Consider the following 22,292-nt stretch of genomic DNA (forward strand, 5'->3'; position numbering starts at 1 on the left):
AAAACCTGGTGAGAAGGTCTTCTCAGCCCCAGCCTGGTCCCTTGGGCCAAAGCTGTGTGGGGTGAGAAAGGCAGGTAGAAGCCTCTGAGGTCAGGCTGGTCTCTCTGTGCTGAGTGTATCCTGCACCATATCTGGGAGAACGTGGATTGCTGCAAACGTTCTGCTCCTCCCCCAGGAAACCCTCTTTCCAGAGATCACGTGACTCACCCCCACACCAGAGGCAGAGCTGAGGTCACTGCTGCCACCCCCACGCCCCACGCCCCCTGTCACTCAGATTATACACAGTTTGGCAGAACAACTTTACCTCATCTGGTGAAATCACTTCCATGGAGTTTGGTGTCCCTCCTGTAGGGGTCCCTCTTTCCTGGGTCACCCACTGCGTGGGGAACAAGTGGCCTCAAGCAGGTTGGGCCTCACTCTCCTGGCCCACCTGAAAGCTCCATCAGACCCTGCTGGGAGGAGGAGGGGCGTGGTCTCACAGGATGGGGAATCCTGGGGGGTGAGGAAGACCGGCAGCAGGACACCTGGTGGAGGCTCCAAACCAGGGCGAGGTGGGGGCCCTGGGGCCTGAGAGAACAGTGTCCCGATGTGAGTGTTTTCACAGACGCGAGAGCACCTCCAGGAGAAGCTGGATGTGGCCTTCCTGCCCACCTGAGAGGACCAGGAGAGCAACAGGAAGCCCCACCCACACGGCCTCAACCTGTGGGCCCTGCACCTGTGCACTTGGCCTTGAGCAGCTGTGGGCTGGCTCCCCACACAGGGTCACCATGAGGCAGGCAGGCATCTCCTCCAGTCTCGGAGCTGTTCCCAGATCCCACAGCAGCACCCCCAGCCCTGCTATCTGTGGTGAAGGAGAGGAGGGTGGGCCATAGCGGGCCTGGAACTTATGACACAGGCCACAGGTGATTCCTGGGCTCCAGGCAGCTGTGGCCTGGAGACCCCTCAAAGACCCCTGGGATGCCAGGCACCACATGTCCTCCAACTGGCTGTCACTTGTCAACAGCAGCCATCCCCCCACGTCAGTGTGCCAGCTTTGGCAGGATGATGGCTCCCAGGGGCCCACAACGGGTGTCCCCGTTTTCTGCTACCTGTCCTAAGGTGTCCCTATGGGCTTTGACCGTTGACTCGGGAAGCCCGACACTGTAAGTGCGCTGAGATGTGACCACAGAGAGGACCAGACTCCTCAGGGCCACAAGGTGGGAACCGGCTCAGCCATTCCCTGTGTACCACTGGCCTCTGGGTCCCCATGTCCATTTGTCGAATGGGGAGATGCCACCCCTCTTGGAGGTCTTTGATTGAAGCAGAGCCCACTCCCCACACCCTCTGGGGCTGCGCTTGTCTGAACGGGGTAGGGGTGGGGGGGCAGGTTTTGATGCTGCCCCTGAAATGCTTGAGGCTGGTGACACAGGACCTGGCTGCGACTCCCTGTACCTCAGGGGTGGGGTTCTCTCCAGAAGGAGCCTGTTAGGCACGGCCAGAGGAATCAGGGGAGAAGTGAGTCGCAGGAGAACAAAACTGGTCTATTAGAATTGATTTGGCTGTTTGAGCTGCGGAGGTCAGCCTAGAGCCAGCAGAGGGAAAAGATCGTAACCTCCCGAGCAAAGGGGGATGGAGTTTTATAGGAGGGTGTACGGGGCTGTGCCCCCGTCAGTGACAAAAGGTTTCAGGTCTTGACCGAGGCCTCTGGCTCCACACCCCGGCCCAGGTCACACACCGCCAGGCCCACTGCTGGCAGGGCTGATGACAGGCCCCGAGGAGAGAAAGTGAGGCAGGACCAAGACAAGATGGCTTTTTTTTTTTTTTTAAGATTTTATTGGGGAACAGTGTGTACTTCCAGGACTTTTTTTCCAAGTCAAGTTGTTGTCCTTTCAGTCTTAGTTGTGGAGGGCGCAGCTCAGCTCCAGGTCCAGTTGCTGTTAGTTGCAGGGGGCGCAGCCCACCATCCCTTGCGGGAGTCGAACCAGCAACCTCGTGGTTGAGAGGACGCGCTCCAACCAACTGAGCCATCCAGGAGCTCAGCGGCAGCTCAGCTCAAGGTGCCGTGTTCAACCTTAGTTACAGGGGACACCGCCCACCGTTCCTTGCGGGACTTGAGGAATCGAACTGGCAACCTTGTGGTTGAGCGCTCATTGGCCCATGTGGGAATCGAACCGGCAGCCTTTGGAGTTAGGAGCAAGGAGCTCCAACCTCCTGAGCCACCGGGCGGGCCCAAGACAAGATGGCTTTTAAAATGAGGTTTCTGCTCCTGGCCTAAATATGGCTTAACAGAGCCCTTGACCTCCACAATTCATCGGGGTGGGGACCAAGGTGGCCGGACCAGTCATTCAGCCGGCTCCTCTTGGCTCAGGCTTAGTTTTGTTAAAGGGGCTGGCAGGGCCCAGTGGGCCTGTGAAAACTAAACGCATTACATATGAGTGAAGCCAGGGGCTTGGGCCTAAGAATCAGGAAGGTGCCTCAGGGGTGGGGGGCTGAGGAACTGAGGGAGCCCCGGCCTGTGTCACCTGAGCACACAGGCCACCTGCCCATGGCCCGTCTGTCCCTGGGAGACAGGAAGCTCGGGAGGCCCTGGACGCTGTCCACCCGACAGCAGGGCAATCAGAGAATCTGCAAAGGGCCTCCCTCAGCCAGGGGAATCAGGGGGGAGGGGGAGGAGGTGGGAAGGAGAGCCGTCAGGAAACAGGTGGCAGGTGGGTGGGGTGCGCTGGCAAAGGGGCCTGGGCCCCAGGTGGAAGTGGTCTCTAGGGAAGGGACAAGAGGACTATTTTTGCAGAAGGAAGTAGGAGAGGAGGTTGGTTCCCAGCCTGCGTGCCACCAGACACAGAGCCGGGCACAGGTCAATCACAGACTGTCCGAGGCCCACTGAGCACAGAGTCCACTGTGGCCATTCCTGGAGCTAAACCTATCACAAAGTAGCCACAGGCTGTACCTTACAGAAGTTTAAGGTAAACCTGGCCCTAGTGTGGTCTTGCCTTGCACAAGCCCCCACATACCAGGAAGTTTCCATGAGGCAGAAAACACATACGAACCCCAGCTGGGGGTGGAAGCGTCTGTCTTCCACTAGTGATTAGAGAGCGCCACTGCCTCTGGGGGAGGCCTCTGTTCTCTTACTTCCTCTCTGCTAAGTAAACTTATTTTCGCTTTAAACTCTACACCGGCTCACGGCTCACGTCTGAATTCTTTCCCACGTGAAGCCAAGCACCTTTTCATCCCAGGTGAGTCCCCGCTCCTCGCCAGGCATCAGCCACAGCTCACCCAGTGTGGGGGTGGGGTGGGGGTGGCGCTGGGCCCCCCAGGTCCCGGCCCACATTGGGGCTGAGCCCCCAGGCCAGGGGACTTGGGCTTGGGCCTGGCCTGCAGGTGGCTGTGGCATTGGTCTGCCATGGTGGAACTCGTGGGAGAACGTATTTTACTTATCAACCAGTTACCTGATTTAGGAGTGAGAAACACACAAGCGCCAGGATGTGGGTGCCACTTGTGATATTGCGGGTGTTGGGGGTGCTGGGCAGGTGGGGGTGACTGGGGAGAGTGACGTGACGGGCGACGGGCTCCGGAGGACGGGGGTGCAGGACTGAGCCACTGGGGCGGATGTGAAGCCAGTGGGTTGTGAGAACTGGGGGGGGGGGACGCGGCCGGCCCAGCAGCTCCTTCCTGCCCCCCCCCCCCGCCACAGCAACCCCCAACCCAGTGGAACCGCAGCCTCAGCAGGCAAGGCAGACAGACAGGTGCTTGTGGACAGATGGACAGTTCACAGCAGCTCGGCTCTGCACCACAATGAGGGGCGTGTGTGTGGGGGGGTCTCCTGCCCCTCCCCCCAGGTCTGCAGACCCACAGGCACAGTGAGGGGAGCAGATCTGCTGCCCTGACCCCCCTGCCAGTGCCAAGGACAGGCCCTGCTGGCCACTGAGGTCTTTCTCCTGCCCAGGACGTCTGCTTGTGGTCTCACACGGACGGGCAGGCCTGCATCCCACTCTCTTTTCAGCCTGGCCAGCCCAGTCTTGAACACGACCTCCACCCCTGCCATGCGCCAGGCTGTCCAGACTGAACGTCCTCAGTCTCCATCCACTGCCTGCACTGCTGTCCTGGGCCGAGTCACTGCCCGCTGCCACCCTTGTCCCCAGCCAGCGGGACCCGGTGATCCCCTCGGTGGGGTCACACAGCTCCCAGCCCTCCAGGAGTGAACATGGGGCCTGGCCCCCCTCCTCTGTGCCACTTGTCCCACCCCGCCTCCCTGCACTCCTGCTAGGTCCCCAGACACTCGGGGAGTTCCCACCCAGTCAGCTCAGCGCCCTGCTTCTCCACCGTCTCAGCTATTTCTCTGCTGACGCCCCCTTCCTCCCGGGACAGGAAGGCCCCTCGTTGGTTTATTCGCTGCTGTGCCCCCAGCACCTAAACCTGCACAGTGCAGGGGCCGCTCGGTCAGCATCCGGATGGATATAGAAGTCACTCGTTTACAGGAAAGAGAACCTGCGGCCCTGGGCCCACCTCGGGCCCCACACTGGTTTCAGTCTCGATCAGCCATGGCCAGCCTGTTCCTCCAGCCGAGCACCCACCGCCCTGCCGTTGGGGGACCCAGAGCTGACCCACAGCAAATTCGGTGTGTGGCAAGCCTCATAGTTCCCGCAGTGGGACAGGGGCTCGGGCTGGCCTCAGGCCCACAGTAGGGTCTGTGACCCGGGATCCAGGCTGCCCCTCAGGTACCCTGGCCCGGACCATAACAGAAATAGCCAGCCCACCTCACTGCGCCCAGAGGCTGTGCGAGGTGGGGCATGCTGGAGTGTCACAGCACCTCCAGGAGCCACCCAGCGGGGGACAGGCCGGTGTGCTGAGCAGGAGGCCTCAGCCCCTCCCAAGACCTGGAGGGCAGGTGTGCTGTGAATTTGCTAGAGAACTTTTAACCACAGTGGAACCAGCCTCCTTCCACTGAGCTTGCATGTCCTGCAGCCTCGAGGCCTGGCCACGGGGGAGTTGAGTGGGGACATGTCAGTGGGCCTTAGCGGGGTCTATTTATGGGTGTGCAATGGCTCCAAGGTGGATGAAGTGTTTGCTACCTGAGGCCTCTGCTCTTCAGCACCCGTGAAAACACACGTTTTTAGCTCCGGGAGTGGGCTCCATGATGCAGCCCGACGCAACTATAACCACACCCCCTTCCTTTTTCTGTTGATGAAAATCTTGAACGATAGAATTTCTGGGGTCCCTGTATCTGTGGGCACTTGTTATGTGTCCCCGGCTAGCCCAACACATCCCCCTCTGCCGCACCTATTGTCCTGGCCAGGGCTGTGCTTGCAGATGAAACCGCATTTAAACTCTGCATTCTCTCTCTAGAAACCCGCCTCCCAAAATCACGGTCATCTGAAGGGGCAACCAAAGGGAGGCAGTGAACTTATGTAGCAAAAAGTAGAATGATTGGGGGTGTCCGCTAACTTAAAAATATTTTTACTTCCAGAGTATTTTGGATGTTTTCTAACATCTGGATTTCTTGTCTCGTACTAAATATTCGCTTTTGTCCCGGATCTTGCGCCTGTGATTTCATGTTTGTTTCTCTTGCCAGCACCTCTGTCTTCATGATCTCCAGCCCTGAGGCTAGACCTGATTCTGCTCCAGAGCGGCCTGTGCTGCTCTATGCTTCCTCCTCTGGGGTGAGAAGGGCAGGGTGAGCCCCAGGTGGTGCAGGGGTGAGCACACGGCCCCCAGGTGGTGCAGGGGGTGACAGAGGCCCCTCCAGATGTTCCAGGATAACTGAGTCCCTCCCTGCCCTCCGCAGACACCCCGGCACTCTCTAGTTCTGCCTATTACTTGTTACTCCTGCTCCCCGACCCCCTTCCTGCTCTCCCTTCTTTTCTCCCAATACTTAAGGGTATTATTCCATGTCTTCTTGAATTCACGGCTGTATCTGAGAAGTCTGATGTCACCTGAGTTTTGGGGTTCCCTCTGCCTCTCTCCTTCTGGAGGACTTCCTCTCTTCCTGCTCACTCCGTCTATTAAGTCTTGGGTGAGCGGCGATAGTTTCATCCCTCACCTGTGCACGTGGATGCTTTGCTGACTCCTTTTTCCTGCTGCCTGTCTCTGAGGATGTTGATATTCTGTTCCAGGTGGCCATTGCCTCCTGCTGGGGCTGCTCTGCCCAGGACTGTAGGTGTCACACCACAAGCCTGGAGGGGACCAGGTCTGGCTGAGAAGAGAACACTGGAGTCGGAAAGGGCAGAAGAGAGGCAATTTATTCTTGGCAAGCCTGGGTTGGGGGCCTCTCCCCGCCCTCTGCCAGGCTCCCCGCTGTTCTGGACCCCAAGTCTGTCCATGTGAGGGGAGGGCAGCAGCAAGATACGGAGGCATTCTCCCTGGTGACTCCAAGGTGCCAGGACAGCTGAGCAGGGTGAGCAGGGCAGCCTCGAAGGTGGGAGGCAGGCACAGAAGGCTTCCTGTAGGAGGTGCCACGCCAGGCCCACTCCTGGTCAGAGGGAGGCCTGGGGCCTCACTGATAGTGGTTGGGCGTGGACATGGTGTTGTGACGGCTACAGGTCATATCCTCGTACACCACACTCACCGAGCTCTTATCCTTCACACAGCAGAGTTTCTTGATCTGAAAGATAAAGCCTGTCTTTCTCAACGGGGGGCCAGCTGGCCCAGGGGTTCCCTGATTTTTCAATGTACACCCTCTCAGTAAGCTGGGCCTGCATGAAGCCAGTTCACGTAGGGCCTCCCAGCCCCCCAGGTCTCCTGAGCTGCCCTAGGACTACTGTGTTTCCTGAAAATAAGACCTGGCTGGACCATCAGCTCTAATGTGTCTTTTAGAGCAAAATTTAATATAAGACCCAGTGTTATTTTAACATAATGTAAGACCGGGTCTAATATAATATAGTATAATATAATATAACATAATATAATACCAGTTCCTTTATAATGTAACATAATATAATATAAGACCGGGTATAATATAATATAATATAATATAGTATCGGTTCTTATATTAATTTTTGCTCCAAAAGATGCATTAGTGCGGATGGCTGGGCTAGGTCTTATTTTCAGGGAAACACGGAAGGCAAGGTGGAAGGGGCTGGGCACAGAGGGCAGCAGTAGGGTGGTGGAGGATGGCGGGAGCTTGCCTCTAGGAATCTGAACAGATACAGGCTTGGGCTGCTGCCAGGGAATGTGGAGCTGGTGGAGCTGCGCAAACAGCTGAGGGACCAGGGGCCCAGCTGACCCTCTCCTGGCCCCTGTCTCTCACAACTTTCCCTCCCACCTCACACACACTTCACTCCTATAGACCTCATACTCACACTCTCACACACATGTTCACACGTGCACACTCTCAGTCACATGTAGGCATTGCAATCTCTGAACCGGTCTCTCTGGACGTCCTCTCACCCCCTCCTTTAAACGTTTGACTAGGACGCGTCTATGGGCCCCACGCCCATCCCTGCCTGCCTGAGAGTCCCTAGGACTCCTTGAGGCTCCAGTTCTGGGGTTTTCCTCCCACCTTGGACCCTCAGATCTCCCAGGGACCCTGATGGAGGGTTGCATGGGTGCTGGGGTTTCCCACGCGGCCAGCTCCATGGGGCTTAACCGTTCTCCTTCCCTCCTTGCTCTCTGAGAGGAGCTGGCTTACAGGGACACAGGTAACAACCAGGGCTCACACTGACCTGCGTCCTCCTCAGGACACACAGGGCCCCCAGCCCCAGCCCGATGAGGAGGAAACATACAGCCAGGGCCACAGGGAAGGCGACGTGTATCAGCTGAGCCTCCTGGCATGTGTTCGCTGCTTGGGACAGTGTGTCTGGGAAGAAGGAATGGAGAGAGGTAGGGGAGTCCATGAGAGCCTTTGGGGTTCAGGGCAGGGAGGGGCTCTGAAGATGGGCAATCCAGGAGACTTCCTGGAGGAGGCAGGCTGGAGCTGGAAGGAACAACTATAGCAAGCGTAGAGGGAAGGTGCCCAGACAGGAGCAGGTGGAGCCGGCCTGGCCAGCAGGCTCCCAAGGGGTGGGTTCGCTCCTTACCTGTCACCACGACCAACGTGCTGGAATTACAGCCATTCACCTGCATGATGCCCTGGCAGACATAGGTGCCGGTGTCCGCCAGCTGCAGGTGCTGTATGGTGATGGTCAGGTTCTGCTGCGACACCAAGAAGGCGATGCGGCCCCAGAACCGATCATCCACGGTGGGTTCCATCCCATCCTCGTAGTAAATCACGTTGGCCATGTTTGACCCCCAATTTTGCTTCAGGTAGACCCCGTGCAGGGACGGGTCGAAGGAGCAGGTGATATTGATGGAGCCCCCCTTTGGGCTGATCACATAGGGGAACTGACACACCCCTGCAGGAAGGACCCGCCACTGTCACCACTGGCCTGGCCAGAGGGGGCATGCCCATCCTCCCTGCAGGGGACCGTGGCAGGAAGGAGAGGCCTCGCTGACGGGTCACCACAGACTAGGCACCTTGTGGGAGCCTTGGAGCAATTCAGGGTGCCAGCACCCCGGTATCTGTACTCAGTTCTGAAGGGTCCTGCCAGGCTGCCTGCAACCTCACTCCCCCAGGGTCGGGGGAGCTGGAGCAGGGCTTCCTCTTTCCAAAGCAGCCAGCCCTTCACCGAGTGGCTCTGACCACTCTCCCTGCCTCTAAGCCTGTCTCTCTTAAATGACAGTCCCCAAGATAGCCGCAGGCACTGTCCCATCTCCCTCTTTCTCCAACGCTGGCTGCCTCAGTTCCCCCAGCATTTCCAGTGGCTCTGTTGGGTGGACACATCTTTGCTTGTCTGTGGGACACCCAGAAACACCCCTTGTCTGCCCAGTTGGGCTCAGCAAAACCACCTTCCTGGTACAAACACTAACCTTCAACATGATTCAAACCTCAGCTTCTCTGCAAACTAAATTCTGCAGTGTTTTGTTGAATTGTGCCTGCGAGTCCCCCTGGCACCCCCACCCATGTAACTGACCTTCCTGTCTTACTGCAGAACTTCACACACAGCTGTTGAGAAAAGCAAACTAAATTGTGGAAAGCCCCAGACATTCAGGCAAAGAACAGAGATGAAAGCCACGGGGTGCTGTACCAGACACCACCAGCGTCTAGGCACTGGCTGTTTTGTGTCAGGCTCTGTGGGAAGGTCAGTGTCAGCATCCCCAACCACCCCCTTCCCGGGAAGGAGCACGCCCAGGCAGGTGGGGACACTGAGCCCACTGAGGGAGGCTGCACTGGGGGACGTGACGAGGGACAGTTGGGAGCGCTTACCTTGGGTGGCCAGGGCCCCAGGCAGGGCCCCTGCAAGTCCCAGGAGCATGGGGAGCAGACAGAGCCCTGGAGCCATGCTCACGGCCACCTCGCCCAGTACTGGGGGAAGGCAAAGTCTGTCTCGGGTCAGCAGACTCTTCCTGTCTTCAGCAGCCAACCGTGTGCCACTACCTAGAAGGTGCTGCACCAAAGCCGCAGTGAAAGGTCAGCTCCTGGGGCGGTCAGGCTGGGGGTGGAACAGAAGGCAGGCAGGGAGGGTGGCTGGTGGGGGCGCCTCTGGTAGGGCTTCCTGGAGGCGGTGTCGTGGTGAGTGGAGGCCCTCGTGCTCTCCCACAGTCCCACTGAGTGCCTACAGGTGACTGACTGTCCCGGCCCCCACCCCTCCTGCATCTCCACAATGCACATCAGGGGAAAGAGACAGGACAGGGTGGGGCACATGGGCAGGAGAAGGGGGCCTGGGTGGGGGTCAGGCTCCAGCTGCCCTGGTCCTCTGGTTCACTTCCTACCAGGACCTGATCTGTGCCCAGGAATCTGGCCTATCATGTCAGTCACTCCCCGCAATGTGGGGGCTGGAGGGAGGAGAGAGAGAAGAGGGGACAGGCTCTGCACTGTAAGGGCCCAGAACTAAATCTCCTTTAGAGACATGCTTGAAAATACACATAAGCAACAAGAAGAAATCACACTCGTGGACCCAGACCTGCTGTTGCCTTCCAGCTTTCCTGTTGGGGGTGTGCTGGGGTCACAAGGACTCTCTGCCCCCCCCATAATCTCAATATTAAAATGACCTTTGATTTAATTCTGAACGCAGAAACATTTTTGTTCTGTTTCAGGCGAGATGGAACAGATTTCTGTCGCCCCCCCAAAGCAGGAAGGCCCCGGGTGCCTTGCCCACTGTGTCTGACTGGCCCGCCCTGTGGTGGCACAATCCCAGCAGTGCAGTAGCTGAGCCTTATTTTAACATGTGAGATTCAAAAGCAGCAGGTTCCCGCGGGGCCACAGGTGGCAGCACCACCAGGGACCCCATGTGGGGTCCTTGTAGTGAGTGGGAACTTCCACAGGTCTGCGTCTCTTGGATGCCTTGGGACGTTGTGCCACTTTAAGACATGAAACAGCTTCTTTTAGATCTTTAGGTATTTTTCCATTTATTAATACAAAACTTTTATTTCCCAGCTCTTTTGATGGTTTCTTGATTGTGTTATTTATTTTATTCATCTTAAGCATTAGTGTTATGGATGCTTTTCAAATAATTGAATGTACAACTTGTAGAAAAAGCCCTCCGCGTGCTCATTAAAAATGCCCCCTAATTTACCTACTTTCTTGTCTACATGTGGGGGCTTTTAAAAATTTATTTTAAAACATTCTCAAGGATCTGTTGCCATTAAAAATGCATCTATAGGGCTGGCTGGCCCGGTGGCTCAGGTGTTTGGAGCGCTGTGCTCCTAAAGCTGAGGACGCAGGTTCGATTCCCACATGGGCCAGTGAGCAGCGCCCTCTACAGCTAAGATTGTGAACAACGGCTCTCCCTGGAGCTGGGCTGCCGTGAGCAGCTATGAGCCTCCAACCGTCACTGGCAACCGACTTCCTCAGCTGGAAGGGGGTGGGGGTGGGTAACGCAGGCACATAATACCAACATAACTATCCTGGGAAACAACGGCTTGAACCAGAGTGGGGCGGGGGGAAGAACAAGGGGGGAAAAAAAACAGCAAAACAAAAATGCATATATAGGTATATGGAGGGGCGATTATGAAGACATAAATCTGGCATAAATGGGTTTGGGGTGGGGGAGGGCCAGCAGGCAGTGCAGACGCGGCAGGGGGCCCAGCCTGGGACAGACACACGTGTGGCGCGTCGGGGAACAGGTCCTGCCGGCATCCACCTGTCCCGCCTCCCTTTCCCTGGCCTCCCCCCACATCCCCCAGCCCCGGCGGCTCGGCCCCCTAGTGGTGGTGATGGGCTGGTGCACCTCAGGCCTGTAAGCCCCCATCTTGGCCCCGTGACCGCTGGCAGGAGGGTTCCCAAAACTTGTTCTTGCTCACAGTCAAAAGATAGGAGAATGCCCGAGATCAGCTTCGCACCAAAAAACTGGGAGATTACAGCAGCGCCCCTCGCGGGAGGAGGAGCCCACACCCTGGATGGAGGGGGAGAGAGGGTCCTGTCAGGTCAAGTGGTTTTTGTTTTTTTTAACAACTGAGGATTTTTTTTTTTTATTGGGGAAGGGGAACAGGACTTTATTGGGGAACAGTGTGTACTTCCAGGCCTTTTTTCCAAGTCAAGTTGTTGTCCTTTCAGTCTTAGTTGTGGAGGGCGCAGCTCAGCTCCAGGTCCAGTTGCTGTTTCTACTTGCAGGGGGCTCTGCCCACCATCCATCTCGGGACTCAAGGAGTTAAACTGGCAACCTTGTGGTTGAGAGCCCACTGGCCCATGTGGGAATCCAACCGGCAGCCTTTGGAGTTAGGAGCACGGAGCTCCAACTGCCTGAGCCACCAGGGGGCGGGGAGGGGGGGCCCAGGTCAAGTGTTTTGAAACGGGATTTTCACATTTTGGGCGGCAAGGAGAGGGAGCAGACAGAGAGAGACAGACGCACAGTGGACACTGAGGTGGGCGAGGGCCTGTCCCGGGTCTCGGGTGTGAGTGGCTGGGATACGGCCAGGACACTGCAGCCTTTCTGGGTGAGGCCACCGTCCCTGACCTTTGTGTAGGACACAGAGGAGCCCCCCAGCACAGCGGTCTCCTTCCAGCAGACAGGGACAGGGTCCCGCTTCCTTCTGCCACCTTGGGTACCTGCCAGCCCAACGGGGGAGAGTGTGCCCACCCTGTGCAGGCAGCGCTGGTCGGGGTGGGGATCCTGGGGCTGGATTCCGGATGCCAGATGGGCTTCATCACCCTCCTGATGGGCGCCCAGCCTCAGCTCAGAACTGGCTCCTTGGGGGGGAAGAGGGAGGGATGAGAGCAGGCAAGGAGACGTGTGTGCACGCCCAGGAACACTGTCCCAGACACACCTTGTGCCACACATCCTAGGTCTCGTAGAAGTCCAGACCCCCCACACCATGCTGCCCTCCAGGATGTGTGGGGACACAGTGACAGCTTGGGGACAGTGGAGACCTGGTGCACCTGGCTGGGGTCCTCTGGGGGAGGGCCACCAGTTCTCTGGGACCCTGCACTCCTTCCACCTTCCCTTGGGCCCCGGTGGGTACAAGGCCATGGGGCCCAATGTCCACACAGGGTCCTTCCTGACCTTCCCCAAGCTGCCCCCAGCCCAGCCCACAGACCAGGCCGAGAACATTGTACCTGCAGGAGCTGCTGGGTCCTGGCGGAATGGCGCCTTCTGAACCAGGCCAAAACAAGGCCGAGCCCCAGGACGGAGAGGATGAGGAGGAGGAGGATGGGGCCCATGGGAGTCCGCCTCTGGTGCTGGGGGATGGCTTCGGGCTGGGAGAATGTCATCTCTGGGCCTGCAGGAAGCGGGCGGGGCCTCCATCATTCATCTCTGGCTCCCAAAGGCAGGAGTCATGGCTCACCTTGATCCCTCCCTGGGGGGTCCTCACCACCAAGGCCGGGAAGCCCAGGGAGGGAGAATGGGCTGGAAAATGGGGTACAGAGGCACCCCTGAGGGTGGGAAAGATCAAAGGGGGACGCCAGCGGGCTCCTTACTTGTAGCTCTGGAGAAGAACGGCGTGAAAGGTAGATCCGGTGGCTCTGCAAGGGAGAAAGGGGGAGGCAGCCCCCCAGGTGTCAGATGAGACCTGGGTACAGGAGTCCAGGAGGTCTCACTGGCACCCTCCCAGGGTCCGGCCAGGCTGGAGGCCATTCTCAGCCACTCCCACTGCCCCTGGGGGTGAGGGGGACCCAACTAGTAGCTCCCTGCAGCCAGAGCTCGGTGACCACGATGGCATTAGAACCAGATGTGGGGACCACAGGCCTTGGAGGGTGTGGTGCAGACGTGGGGAGTTTTGCAGCAACGGAAGAAGGGGCAGTGAGTGAGGGGACTCTAAGGAAGGGAAGGGATCAGTGCCCTTGGGAAGGGCATCCATGGTGCAGGGGCCGCCCTGGGGAGGACATGGAGGGGACACAGCAGAGGGGAAGGTGTTCTCTGCTGAGCGTTTCCATTTTCTCAGTGAATCAAAGAAGTGGCCGGGTCCGAAGAAGTGAGGGAGGGTGGTCAGAGAGGCGTTGTGGGTCTGGGGCAGCGCAACTGGCTCTTGAGGTGGACAGTGTCCAGGGCAGGCTGCTGGGGAGGGTGAGTGGACCGAGGGCGACTGCAGGGAGGGGAAGGGGCTGAGTCTGGTCTGGTTTCCTTTGCGAGAATCAAGCCGGCCGCCCCCCTCACCCCGCCCACTGTCCTCCTCCCCACTCACCTGAAATGTTCAGGGTGGTAAAGCTAACACTTCTTTGGTGTCCAACCATCTCCCACTTGTACTGCCCCGCCTGGGTGTCCTGGGCTTTCTCCGTCACCAGCTGCGCCGTGCATCCTTGAACTCGGAGCTGCCACCCATCCCGGGAGACGTTTCCCTGGGCTACATCTTTGAAGATGAACCGACACTCCTTCCCGGGGACAACCAGGCAGATGGTGATGAGGTAGAAGGGGTTGGATATGTTGCAGGCCATCTCAGCACGCTCACCCCTGGGCACAGAGACCACGCCACTGGTGCAACTGGGGTTGTCCCATCCTGTGTGGAGGGGACAGTCACACATGTGGGTCATGACTGGGCCTCAGGACATTCACCAACAGCCCTCCCTGGGGTTATGGTCATGACCTGGGCCTGTGCCTCGCCCCCTCCGCCCCTGCCCTGCAGAGAGAGTGGGACCTTAAGAATTACCACGTCTATGAACACTCAGGGAGGAGGGCAGGAGCAGGAGGGCCCAGAGCATCATGGGACCAAGCAGGGAGCGTGCAGAGGTCAGCATGGCCAGCAGGATCCCGAGTCCTCCTCACTGGTTCTTGGGACGCTCCCTGGAGAAGAGAAGCCGATGGGTCAGAGGCACCTCTGGCTGCTGTACAAGTGGCGGCAGCAGGGCCTGGGCGGGCAGGGTCCCCGGGCTCCTCCCTGATTGTTGATGCTGAGATGCCAGCGCCCCTGCCTGACCCTGTGCCATGCCACCGAGCCCCTCCTTCCCTCTGTGCCTTTCCAATGTGCGCAGTGCTGGCCACTGTGAGACAAAAGGGACACGGAGTAGCCGGGGAGCAAGTCCCTGGGAGAGAACCCGTTTACCCTGTGGGGTGTACCCTTTCAGCTTGTGATTAAACATGCAGAACTGCTGCACAGTGCGAGCAATAGAGGTGACTCAGGCCATGGAGGGTCCTTGGACCTCACACGATGCTCAGACCACGCGGACACCCAGCCCCTCTCCCCACTTGGGCATCCCACAGCCAGTGCTCCAGCTTTATTTTGGACCCCGTTAGGGGACATTTTGCCCCCTTGCCAGATTTGCTCTCATCAACAAAACGTGTCTTCAGGAGGAACTCACGAGTTGTGATCTGAACGACAGGACGCCCACTCCCTGAAGCAAATGCCACCTCCGACCGGCCGCCCTGAAGTGTGGCATTCATCCTCATTACTTCAAACTATTTAAAAGTGCTTTGGAATTGCTTGCCACACCATTTGTTAACCCTTGGAGGTAAAAATAACAGACTTTCTGTTTTGTTTTTCAGTAGTTTTACGTTTGCAGGAAAGATGGACAGGAAGTGCAGAGAATCCCGACTGCTGACCGCCTGTGGTCTCGCCCACTCCTGGCCTCACGGCAGGGCTGGTGGCCCTTGGGCCTGCATGTCCCCGCCAGGGTACTGGGAGGCCCTTCCCTCACACTTCAGCCCGACTTCATGACCCTGTCAGCCAGCTCCAGAGTCCCTGTGGGAGTGGGGCAGGGTGCACAAACCCGCTGACCTGGGCCAGGGAACCCAACTTGCCCTGCACGACTTCATGATGGAAAGAAAACGACTTGGTTCAGCTCTTGAAAGAAACATCCAAGTTGAGGTTTCAAGAATGTAAAATGCAAACCCCACGCTCTGCCATCCTCCTGAACGCCAGGCCTGCAGGGGCTGTGGGTCGGCGGCCACACTGCTGGGGAGGACAGGTGGGGACCTGACACAGGGTGTGTCCATGGCCAGGGCTGGCCTGAGTCAGGACGCCACCCACAGGACGGACCAGGCAGAGCAGAGGGTCAGACGGCCAGGCCGATGGAGGGATGATGGGTTCTTCCTCCCTCGATCCACAGGGAATTCGGGGGTGCCTGTGCTCTGGTCTGCAGTGGACGGTGCTGACCCTGGGCATCCTGGACAGGAAGCCATGCCGCAGCCAGAGTGGCCTCCACGTGGTACGAGCCTATCCTCCTACGAACAGACCCTGAGTCTCCTCGACAGGGGCTTTGATGAACGGGCTTTGCTGTGCACAACCAGCATCGCGAGACTGTATGAGTAGCCGAGTTCTGACGTTTCATAAATCAGAGGCAACCGCCAGGACCCAACGGCCATGCCTCAACTACGCCTGGCGTCTGTGGACTCAGCAGCAGGGCCGAGGGCTGTGCCACCACCATGCGTGTGTGTGTCATTCTCACCGCTGCCCCCTCCGTCATCCGCTCAGGGTCATCAGCGCCGTGGGCCCCCAGCACCTAACCTGCGCCCACCGCAGTCCTCTCCAGCTGCCCGCTCCCCCCCACCACACCCTTGCTGTGTTAGGCATTGTTTGGTGCCCCCCCTGCATTCCTAAAACACAGAGAAGCTTCACTTTCCTTGTTTCTAACAGTGTGGCACGCTCCCGGCTGTGCCTGGTGGGTGGGCCTCCTTTTGCCATCTTGCCAGGCCTCTGCGAGCCCTTTGTCCATTTTTCTGGGATTGTCTGTCTTCTCCTTGTGGGTTTGTGAGATTCCCTTCTTTTAAAGAACTGAACCGTCATCCACGAGGCAGAAATGTCCCCTGGGCTGTCACTTCTCCCTAGATTGCTTCTGGAATAAAAGGACTCCACACGAATACGCCGTTCTGCACGTCTTTTTGCAAGTGGCATGTGACAGGGTCCAACTTTGCTTTCTTCCAGTAGGATGGCAGGCGGGGTGTGCCCGAGGCATTTAAAGGGTGAGGCACCACATCCCCTCGCTGACGTGCCCCTGGCACAGGGATGGGTGGGGCCAGGCGCTGCCCCAAGTTTCCAGCCACTTTGCTGTCTGTTCCCACCCCAGGAACCTCTCTCATTGCTCTCTTTATCTTTCTTAGATGTTTGTTTCCCCACAAGGACATCCGTGGCACTTGAATCAATTTTTCTCTAAGAACCAGGAGTTTGGTGAGTGGACGGGTGGCTACCCGATCCTGACTGAACCTGCTCAGAAAAGCACGAGACAGGTGAGATTTCACAGTTGAATGCCAACCACTGGCAGCCTTTTCGGTTTCACTGCCTGTTGGCAATCACCAGGATCAGCATAAACAGCTCACAACCATTAAATGTCGCTGGAAACCTTACGTGGATGGAAGGACTAGAAAGAAATGTCGCAACTTCCTGTGCTGGGGCTTTTCCTGGCAACTTAGATAAGATCAGCTCAATCTTTTTCCCGAATACTTTTACAAAACAACTTTTCTTAAGTTGGAAAGGTCTGACACACAAAATATGCCCAGTGGTTCATGGAGTCTAAAGGCTCCCTGGCTGATTGGCGGCTGTCACCCCTGGTCCCCGGACAAGAGCCCGCTGTGCCCTCTGCCCAGGCCCTATCCTGCCCGAGACTGGGCTGTGCCCTGAGCTGCACATCGTAGGGGAGAGCAGGGAACTCACCTGTGTGGTCTCAGCTCTGGCCACTGGCCAGGCCCTGGAGGACCCTCAGCATTTCCTGTCTCCTTCTGCCTCAAGAACAGTCTGTGGGGTCTTTACAGGTCCCCTCGTGTCCCTCTAGGACTTCTCTGGGCCACTCCCCTGTGACAGGGCCAGCGCTTCTGCAGCTTACGCCTCCCTCCCCTGGCGGCCTCAGCCATCGGAGAACTCAGCTGTCTCTAGTCTGCCATCTCCGGCCAACCTTGACCTTGGTGGAACCTTTGGCCCCCACACTTCCTGGCAGATGGATATGGGTCCCAGGACCTCAGTCCCAGGGGCAGGAGGAAGCAGGCCAAGCTGTCCCCTGGCCGGACATGGGGACACGCTCCCCAAGAGGCCAGCTGAATCCAGCCCTGCAGAGATAGGTGAAGGCACACCTGAGCAGGTGGGCAGGTGTCCTCAGGACCGTGTGGAGGATTCATCCCAGGGAACCCAAACAACAATGTGCCCTGGGCGACCAGCCCCAGGTCCTGGGCACTGCGTGAAGGGTAGAGCATCCTGTCGGAAGCCTGGTGCACCCACTGAATGCCCAGCAGCACTGATGGAACCCTGAGTCCTCTGTCCATACCTGTGTTCCCCACATGTGGCCTCGGGACATAGCGGGAAGGGCAGGCGTGACCCTGGAGTGGGAGAGCCCTGGAGCTCCACAGTGTCCGGAAAGAAACCCTCCCCCTGGGAACCTTCCGGACACATCTTCCCGGTCGTTTGTCCTTTCTGATAAATTGGAAGTCACGTTTTAAGTTCCATGTGAACTTTCTGAAATGCTGACTGAGAATAAATGAAAACAGATGGTCATTGCAAACCCTGTGAACCACTGTGGCTTCAGGCCTCGCTCCCCCCTGGGGCAGGGCCTCCCAGTGTGGCTGGGCCCCTCCTCTGGGGACCCTCCTCTGATCCTATCCCTGCTCTTGACCCCCTGCCTGCCTGCCCCACCCACTCCCACTCAGGTACACGGTGCTGGGGGTGGGCGGGCCCTGGAAACACCCTCTGGTGTTTCCCTTAGGGCCTCCCCAGGCTCTGCACCCAGTAGGTGGTCAGTCCCTGGGAACCTGTCCAGCCTCCCTCAGGGCAGCTCCCATGAAGGGCTCCATCAGTCCCCACAGTAGGTCCTGGGCAGGCCACCTCAGCCCCCCAGCAGAGCTGGGCAGATCAAAGCTCAGCTCTGGTCCTCACCTAGACCAGGTGATGTGCAGAGGTGTGTTTATGTAACACATGCTGACCTGCAGAGTTGGACTTGGGAGGGAGTGTGTGTTGACGAGCAAAGTGAAAGCAAAAGGAAGGCAGCCTGGCCTCTGTCACATGAGGCAGTCAAGGTGAGGACGGTGACCTTTGCCTGCAGGGCCGTGGCCCTCTGGGGAGGTGGGTGTGCGGAGTCCCGGCCTGGGCACCCTTTGCTCTCAGGTATTCTGTCTGCCTGCCAGCCTCCCCGGCCCCGCCAGCCTGTGTGTTCTCATGACACTACGCACCCTGAAATCCTAACAATTACTTTACACTGACTCATTTTTCAAACCTCAACATCACAAAAACCTCTCCTTAACAAAAACACATCTGTCGTCATCGTGTGCTACATACATATGATGAAGTGGCTATGGACAAACCAGGAAGTGCCATGGGCCCTCCACCCCCAGCCGGGAGTCCTCCCGCAGGGGTGTGACTCCTGGAAAGATGGCCCTTGGCCATCCTCTGCTGTGACCCCCAAAGGAGGCTGGAGCCTGTGCCTGCGGAGGGCATGAGCTCCCAGACAGTCCCTGGCCACGGCTCAGGCGTCTCCTCTCATCACCCGAAGCCTGTGGCCTTCTCTGAACCTTTCCCAGGTCCTGGACGGCCCTGCCCTCGGCCCAGACACCTCCTGGTCACTCTTCATATTCTTCCTATGGTCCTGCCTCTCTGTGAAAGTCCGTCGATGGTTCCATAATCTGGATAAAGGGACTCCCTGGTCAGACTCCTCTGCCCCCAAACTGAGCGCTCCTTGGGCTGGTGCCACAGCCCCCATCACAGTCCCCGTCACCGTCTGTGACAGTGGGTGGCACAGAGGGCCAGCTCTGCGTCTTTGCCAGAGCCTGGATGGGTAAGATGTTCGGCCAAGCCACAGTGAGGCCCAGGTATCTAAGTCTTCAGGGCCCTGGTGAAGGTGGCACGGGCGTCTGGCTGCAAGCCAGGGCCTGTTTGCTGGCAGCCAGCCCAGCCCAGAGGTGGGGTGAGCTCATCCGAAGCTGGAGCGAGGGACACTGGCCTGCGACTGTCCTAAGCAGCCCTTCTCAGTGACCTCCCATGCCAGCGACCCTTGCAGTGACAGGTCTCCACCTGGGAGCACGCGGGGTCCCTGGGAGGGTCAGACGTAATAATCGCTGCCTGGACCTGCCCTGAGGGTCCTCACTTATTGGTCTGAGGGGCTTGGGCCTCAGAACAGAGTTGAGGGGCTGGGGGAGACCCTGTCGGGCATTCCAGGGAGTCACGTGCTCCAGGCTCAGATGGCTGTTTGGCATGCAGGCAGCGTGGGCAGGGAGAAGGGGCTGGGTGCAGGGGCCAGCAGTGTCCCCCGGCGGGGTCAGGTGTCAGGAGCAGCCCCCCTCGGGGCCAGCCCTGCAGACCTGTGTGCGGCAGGTACAGACTCCAAGTACAGCAGGGTCAGGCTGCACAGGCTGCAAGAATGGGCCCCCAAAAGTGTCATCCTTAGTTTGAAAAGAACTGAAGGGCTGAAGAGACATGAGGAGGGCAGCAGGGTGGGGTGGTGGAGTGGCAGGTCTGGTTCCGACCTGTCCTGGGTTCTCAGGAGGCCGCCCAGTCCTCAGCAGAGGGCCCTGGCTCTGTCTGGACAGCAGCCCAGGTTTCATGGCATTGGTGGTGCCACCCTATGACCAGCGACTTTTGGCCGCTTTGTGGAATTTATCAGGAGAAAAGGCACTCTGGAGAAACAGGCCCCTCTCAGCTCTCCTGGCGCAGTACAGATCCTCACTCACGTCTGATAGTCTGGTACGTGAGCAGACACGCTGCAGGAAGAGCACGTCCCGTGTGATATTTGGGACACACCTATATTTTAAAAGTGATTTATTGGGGTGGCTGTTTAGCTCAGTTGGTTAGAGCATGGTGCTAACAACACTAAGGTTGCCAGTTCGATCCTCACATGGGCCACTGTGAGTTGTGCCCTCCTTAAAAAACAAACAAAAAAAACCCCAAAACCACATCATGTTTTTTTAAAAAAAGTGATTCATTATCTGATTCAAATGTCTTTATATATCTGGCAGCTCCCCTCCCTCTGCCTGAGGCGTCACAGTTGTAGCCAGTGCTCCAAAAGACAGAAAAACCAGAGAGAAGGAGGCCAGAGTGACAGGGAAAGTGCCAAAGAAGGCAGAGGCACCCCCCCACCCTTCCAGTAGGATGTGTGTGTGTGTGTGTGTGCGCGGGCGAGTGTGTGTTGAGCCAGGACTGCCGGCCTCCAGACTTTGGACTTGGGAAAAACATGCAACAATTCAGATTTCTCTCAAACCATCCACCCACCAGTTGGCATCTGTGTGTGGCAGGGCCAGGTAATGGGGGCCTCCATCTCCACAGCACCCGAGAGCACCTGGTGCTGCTTTAGGGTGCTGCTGACACTCAGGCAATAGCCAGGCATACACACTGGGGTTCACCCAGGGAGGCTGCATGCAACACTGACCGGCAGGCCGGCCTTTCACCAACCGTGGAGAGGTGATCAACCACCTCCAGAAGACAGCTGCTGCCTGCAAAGGCCGTGGAGCCCCAGGGCTCTGTTGCCCATGTCCTGTCCCTGTGTCCCAGCTAAGCAGGACAGTCCCCCAGGCTAGGGCCAGGCGAGGCAAGCCTCCCCATCTCTCACAGCTTTGCTGTGTCCTCCGCTCTGCCTGGCTGTCTCCCCCACTCCCCCAGGTTCGAAAGCACCTCCTCTGAGAACGCCCCTCCCCGCTGGGCCCTGGGGCTGGAAGTACGTCTCCCTCCACCTCACTGTCGCAGGCCCGGGATAGAGGGCCTCCCGGGGCTCTGGCTCAACTACACACTGGCACTGACGCTGGCGCGGAAAAGGCTTTCACACTGCAAGTCGCTGACCAGCGGCGGATTACTGATTATGGCTGCTCCGCAAACTAAAAACGAAAGGGCCGGCGGAGTGCCCCGCCCCCTGAGTCAGGGGAACTCCAGGCGTTTCTTTCTGTTTTGCCGACGTTTTCGTGAGTCCACGGCATGTGTGTGCCTCCACGAGTGTGCACACTGAGTGTGAGTGCCGCCCTCTGGGCCTGGGTGGGAATGCCTTCGCCCCACGCGTGGTCAAGGGGAAATGTGCAGACCTAGGGGACCGGTGGCCTGAGATGCCGCGGGTCTGCCCCTCGAGGAACGAGCCTGGGATGCCCTGCAGAGACGCAGGTCCCCACGGGGACCCGCTGCCCCTGTCCTCTCCCCTCCCCTGGCGTGCACTCTGCGTCCTTGGTCCTCTAGCACACGGACCCGGGACCGGCACTGAGCGCCACGTCTCGGCGGCAAGAGGCAGACAGCGCGGGCGAGGGGCGTGGGGTCCCGCGCTCCGCAGGCTCTATCCCCGCGTGTACCCGGCGACCCCGAGTACACGGAACCCCAATACCCGGAGCCTCGTCCCCGTCCTCGGAGCCCCTCACCACATCCCCGGCCCTCCCGGCTGGCGCGACTCACCTGTGCCCGGGCTCGCGGACCAAGAGTCCCTCACCCACGCGCGGGTCCTCCGCACGCGCGCCTCTCACCTGCGCGCCTGCTCCCGCCCCACGCGCCCCTCACCTGCGTCCCTGCTCCCCGCCCGCGCGCCTCTCTCCTGCGTCCCGGCTCCCGGCTCCCCGCCGGCTGCGCTCCTGGACGTTTGCCTCCGCCGTCGGTCTGCGCGCCGCAAGCGGGAGGAAAAGTGAGCGATTTGAGGGCGGAGCCAGGGGAGGAGGCTGCGGGAATGAGGATCCAGAATCCGCGTGAGGCGCCGCACCCAAGTCCCAGATGCAGGAAGGAAACCCCGATTCTGGGAAGTCACCCAGTCTCAGGAGCTGTCCTGAGCTCGCAGGAAGTGTTTATGACTTTCTCGGTAGTGAATTCCCCACGAAACTTGTATGAGACGCACGTCATTAGATGGGCATTCTAAAGAGAACAGGGAAACAACAGCGGCTGTTTTCCCAGGAGAGCCATACCTGGAGTTCTTCCCGCCGAGCTGAACAGATGCGTCTTTGGGGAGCTGGGTGGGTTCACCTCCCTGCCGGGATCAGGGGACCCCCTGTCGTCGCCTGTGCGCGTGGCCCACACTGGACGAGCTGTGCGCCCAG

At 58.6% G+C, this 22,292-nt stretch overlaps 2 protein-coding genes across 3 annotated transcripts; both read right to left on the bottom strand.

Annotated features, from left to right (window-relative positions):
• Positions 1 to 6,435: 6,435 nt before the first annotated feature.
• CD7 (CD7 molecule) lies at positions 6,436 to 11,460 on the bottom strand. The gene is made up of 4 exons (XM_033091327.1): positions 9,218 to 11,460; positions 7,992 to 8,306; positions 7,638 to 7,771; positions 6,436 to 6,577 (listed from the first exon to the last, which is right to left on the bottom strand). The coding sequence occupies exons 1-4, from the start codon at positions 9,291 to 9,293 to the stop codon at positions 6,470 to 6,472; spliced, it is 633 nt and encodes a 210-aa protein (XP_032947218.1). The 5' UTR covers positions 9,294 to 11,460; the 3' UTR covers positions 6,436 to 6,469.
• Positions 11,461 to 11,601: 141 nt separating this feature from the next.
• Positions 11,602 to 21,909, bottom strand: SECTM1 (secreted and transmembrane 1). Of its 2 annotated transcripts, none has more exons than XM_033091328.1 (6): positions 21,766 to 21,909; positions 14,035 to 14,168; positions 13,573 to 13,884; positions 12,869 to 12,913; positions 12,506 to 12,669; positions 11,602 to 12,139 (listed from the first exon to the last, which is right to left on the bottom strand). In XM_033091328.1, exons 2-6 carry the CDS (start codon positions 14,120 to 14,122, stop codon positions 12,122 to 12,124), a joined length of 627 nt encoding a protein of 208 aa, XP_032947219.1. In that variant the 5' UTR covers positions 14,123 to 14,168; positions 21,766 to 21,909; the 3' UTR covers positions 11,602 to 12,121. The 2 variants fall into 2 exon arrangements, with proteins under 2 accessions (XP_032947219.1, XP_032947221.1); XM_033091330.1 differs by lacking the exon at positions 21,766 to 21,909 and adding an exon at positions 21,664 to 21,765.
• Positions 21,910 to 22,292: the final 383 nt, after the last annotated feature.

The sequence above is a fragment of the Rhinolophus ferrumequinum genome, chromosome 21, assembly GCF_004115265.2.
Source record: "Rhinolophus ferrumequinum isolate MPI-CBG mRhiFer1 chromosome 21, mRhiFer1_v1.p, whole genome shotgun sequence".
Classification (NCBI taxonomy): Eukaryota; Metazoa; Chordata; class Mammalia; order Chiroptera; family Rhinolophidae; genus Rhinolophus; species Rhinolophus ferrumequinum.

Excerpts from the sequence above, each read along its gene's own strand:
- CD7 (XM_033091327.1), bottom strand. The coding sequence starts at position 9,293 with ATGGCTCCAGGGCTCTGTCTGCTCCCCATGCTCCTGGGACTTGCAGGG. Across the intron at positions 7,772-7,991 it reads CACGTTGGTCGTGGTGACAG|ACACACTGTCCCAAGCAGCG; the intron begins GTAAGGAGCGAA and ends CCTTCTTCCCAG. Across the intron at positions 6,578-7,637 it reads GTGTCCTGAGGAGGACGCAG|ATCAAGAAACTCTGCTGTGT; the intron begins GTCAGTGTGAGC and ends TTTATCTTTCAG.
- SECTM1 (XM_033091328.1), bottom strand. The coding sequence starts at position 14,122 with ATGCTGACCTCTGCACGCTCCCTGCTTGGTCCCATGATGCTCTGGGCC. Across the intron at positions 13,885-14,034 it reads CCTGAGTGTTCATAGACGTG|GATGGGACAACCCCAGTTGC; the intron begins GTAATTCTTAAG and ends CCCTCCACACAG. Across the intron at positions 12,914-13,572 it reads TACCACCCTGAACATTTCAG|AGCCACCGGATCTACCTTTC; the intron begins GTGAGTGGGGAG and ends TCTCCCTTGCAG.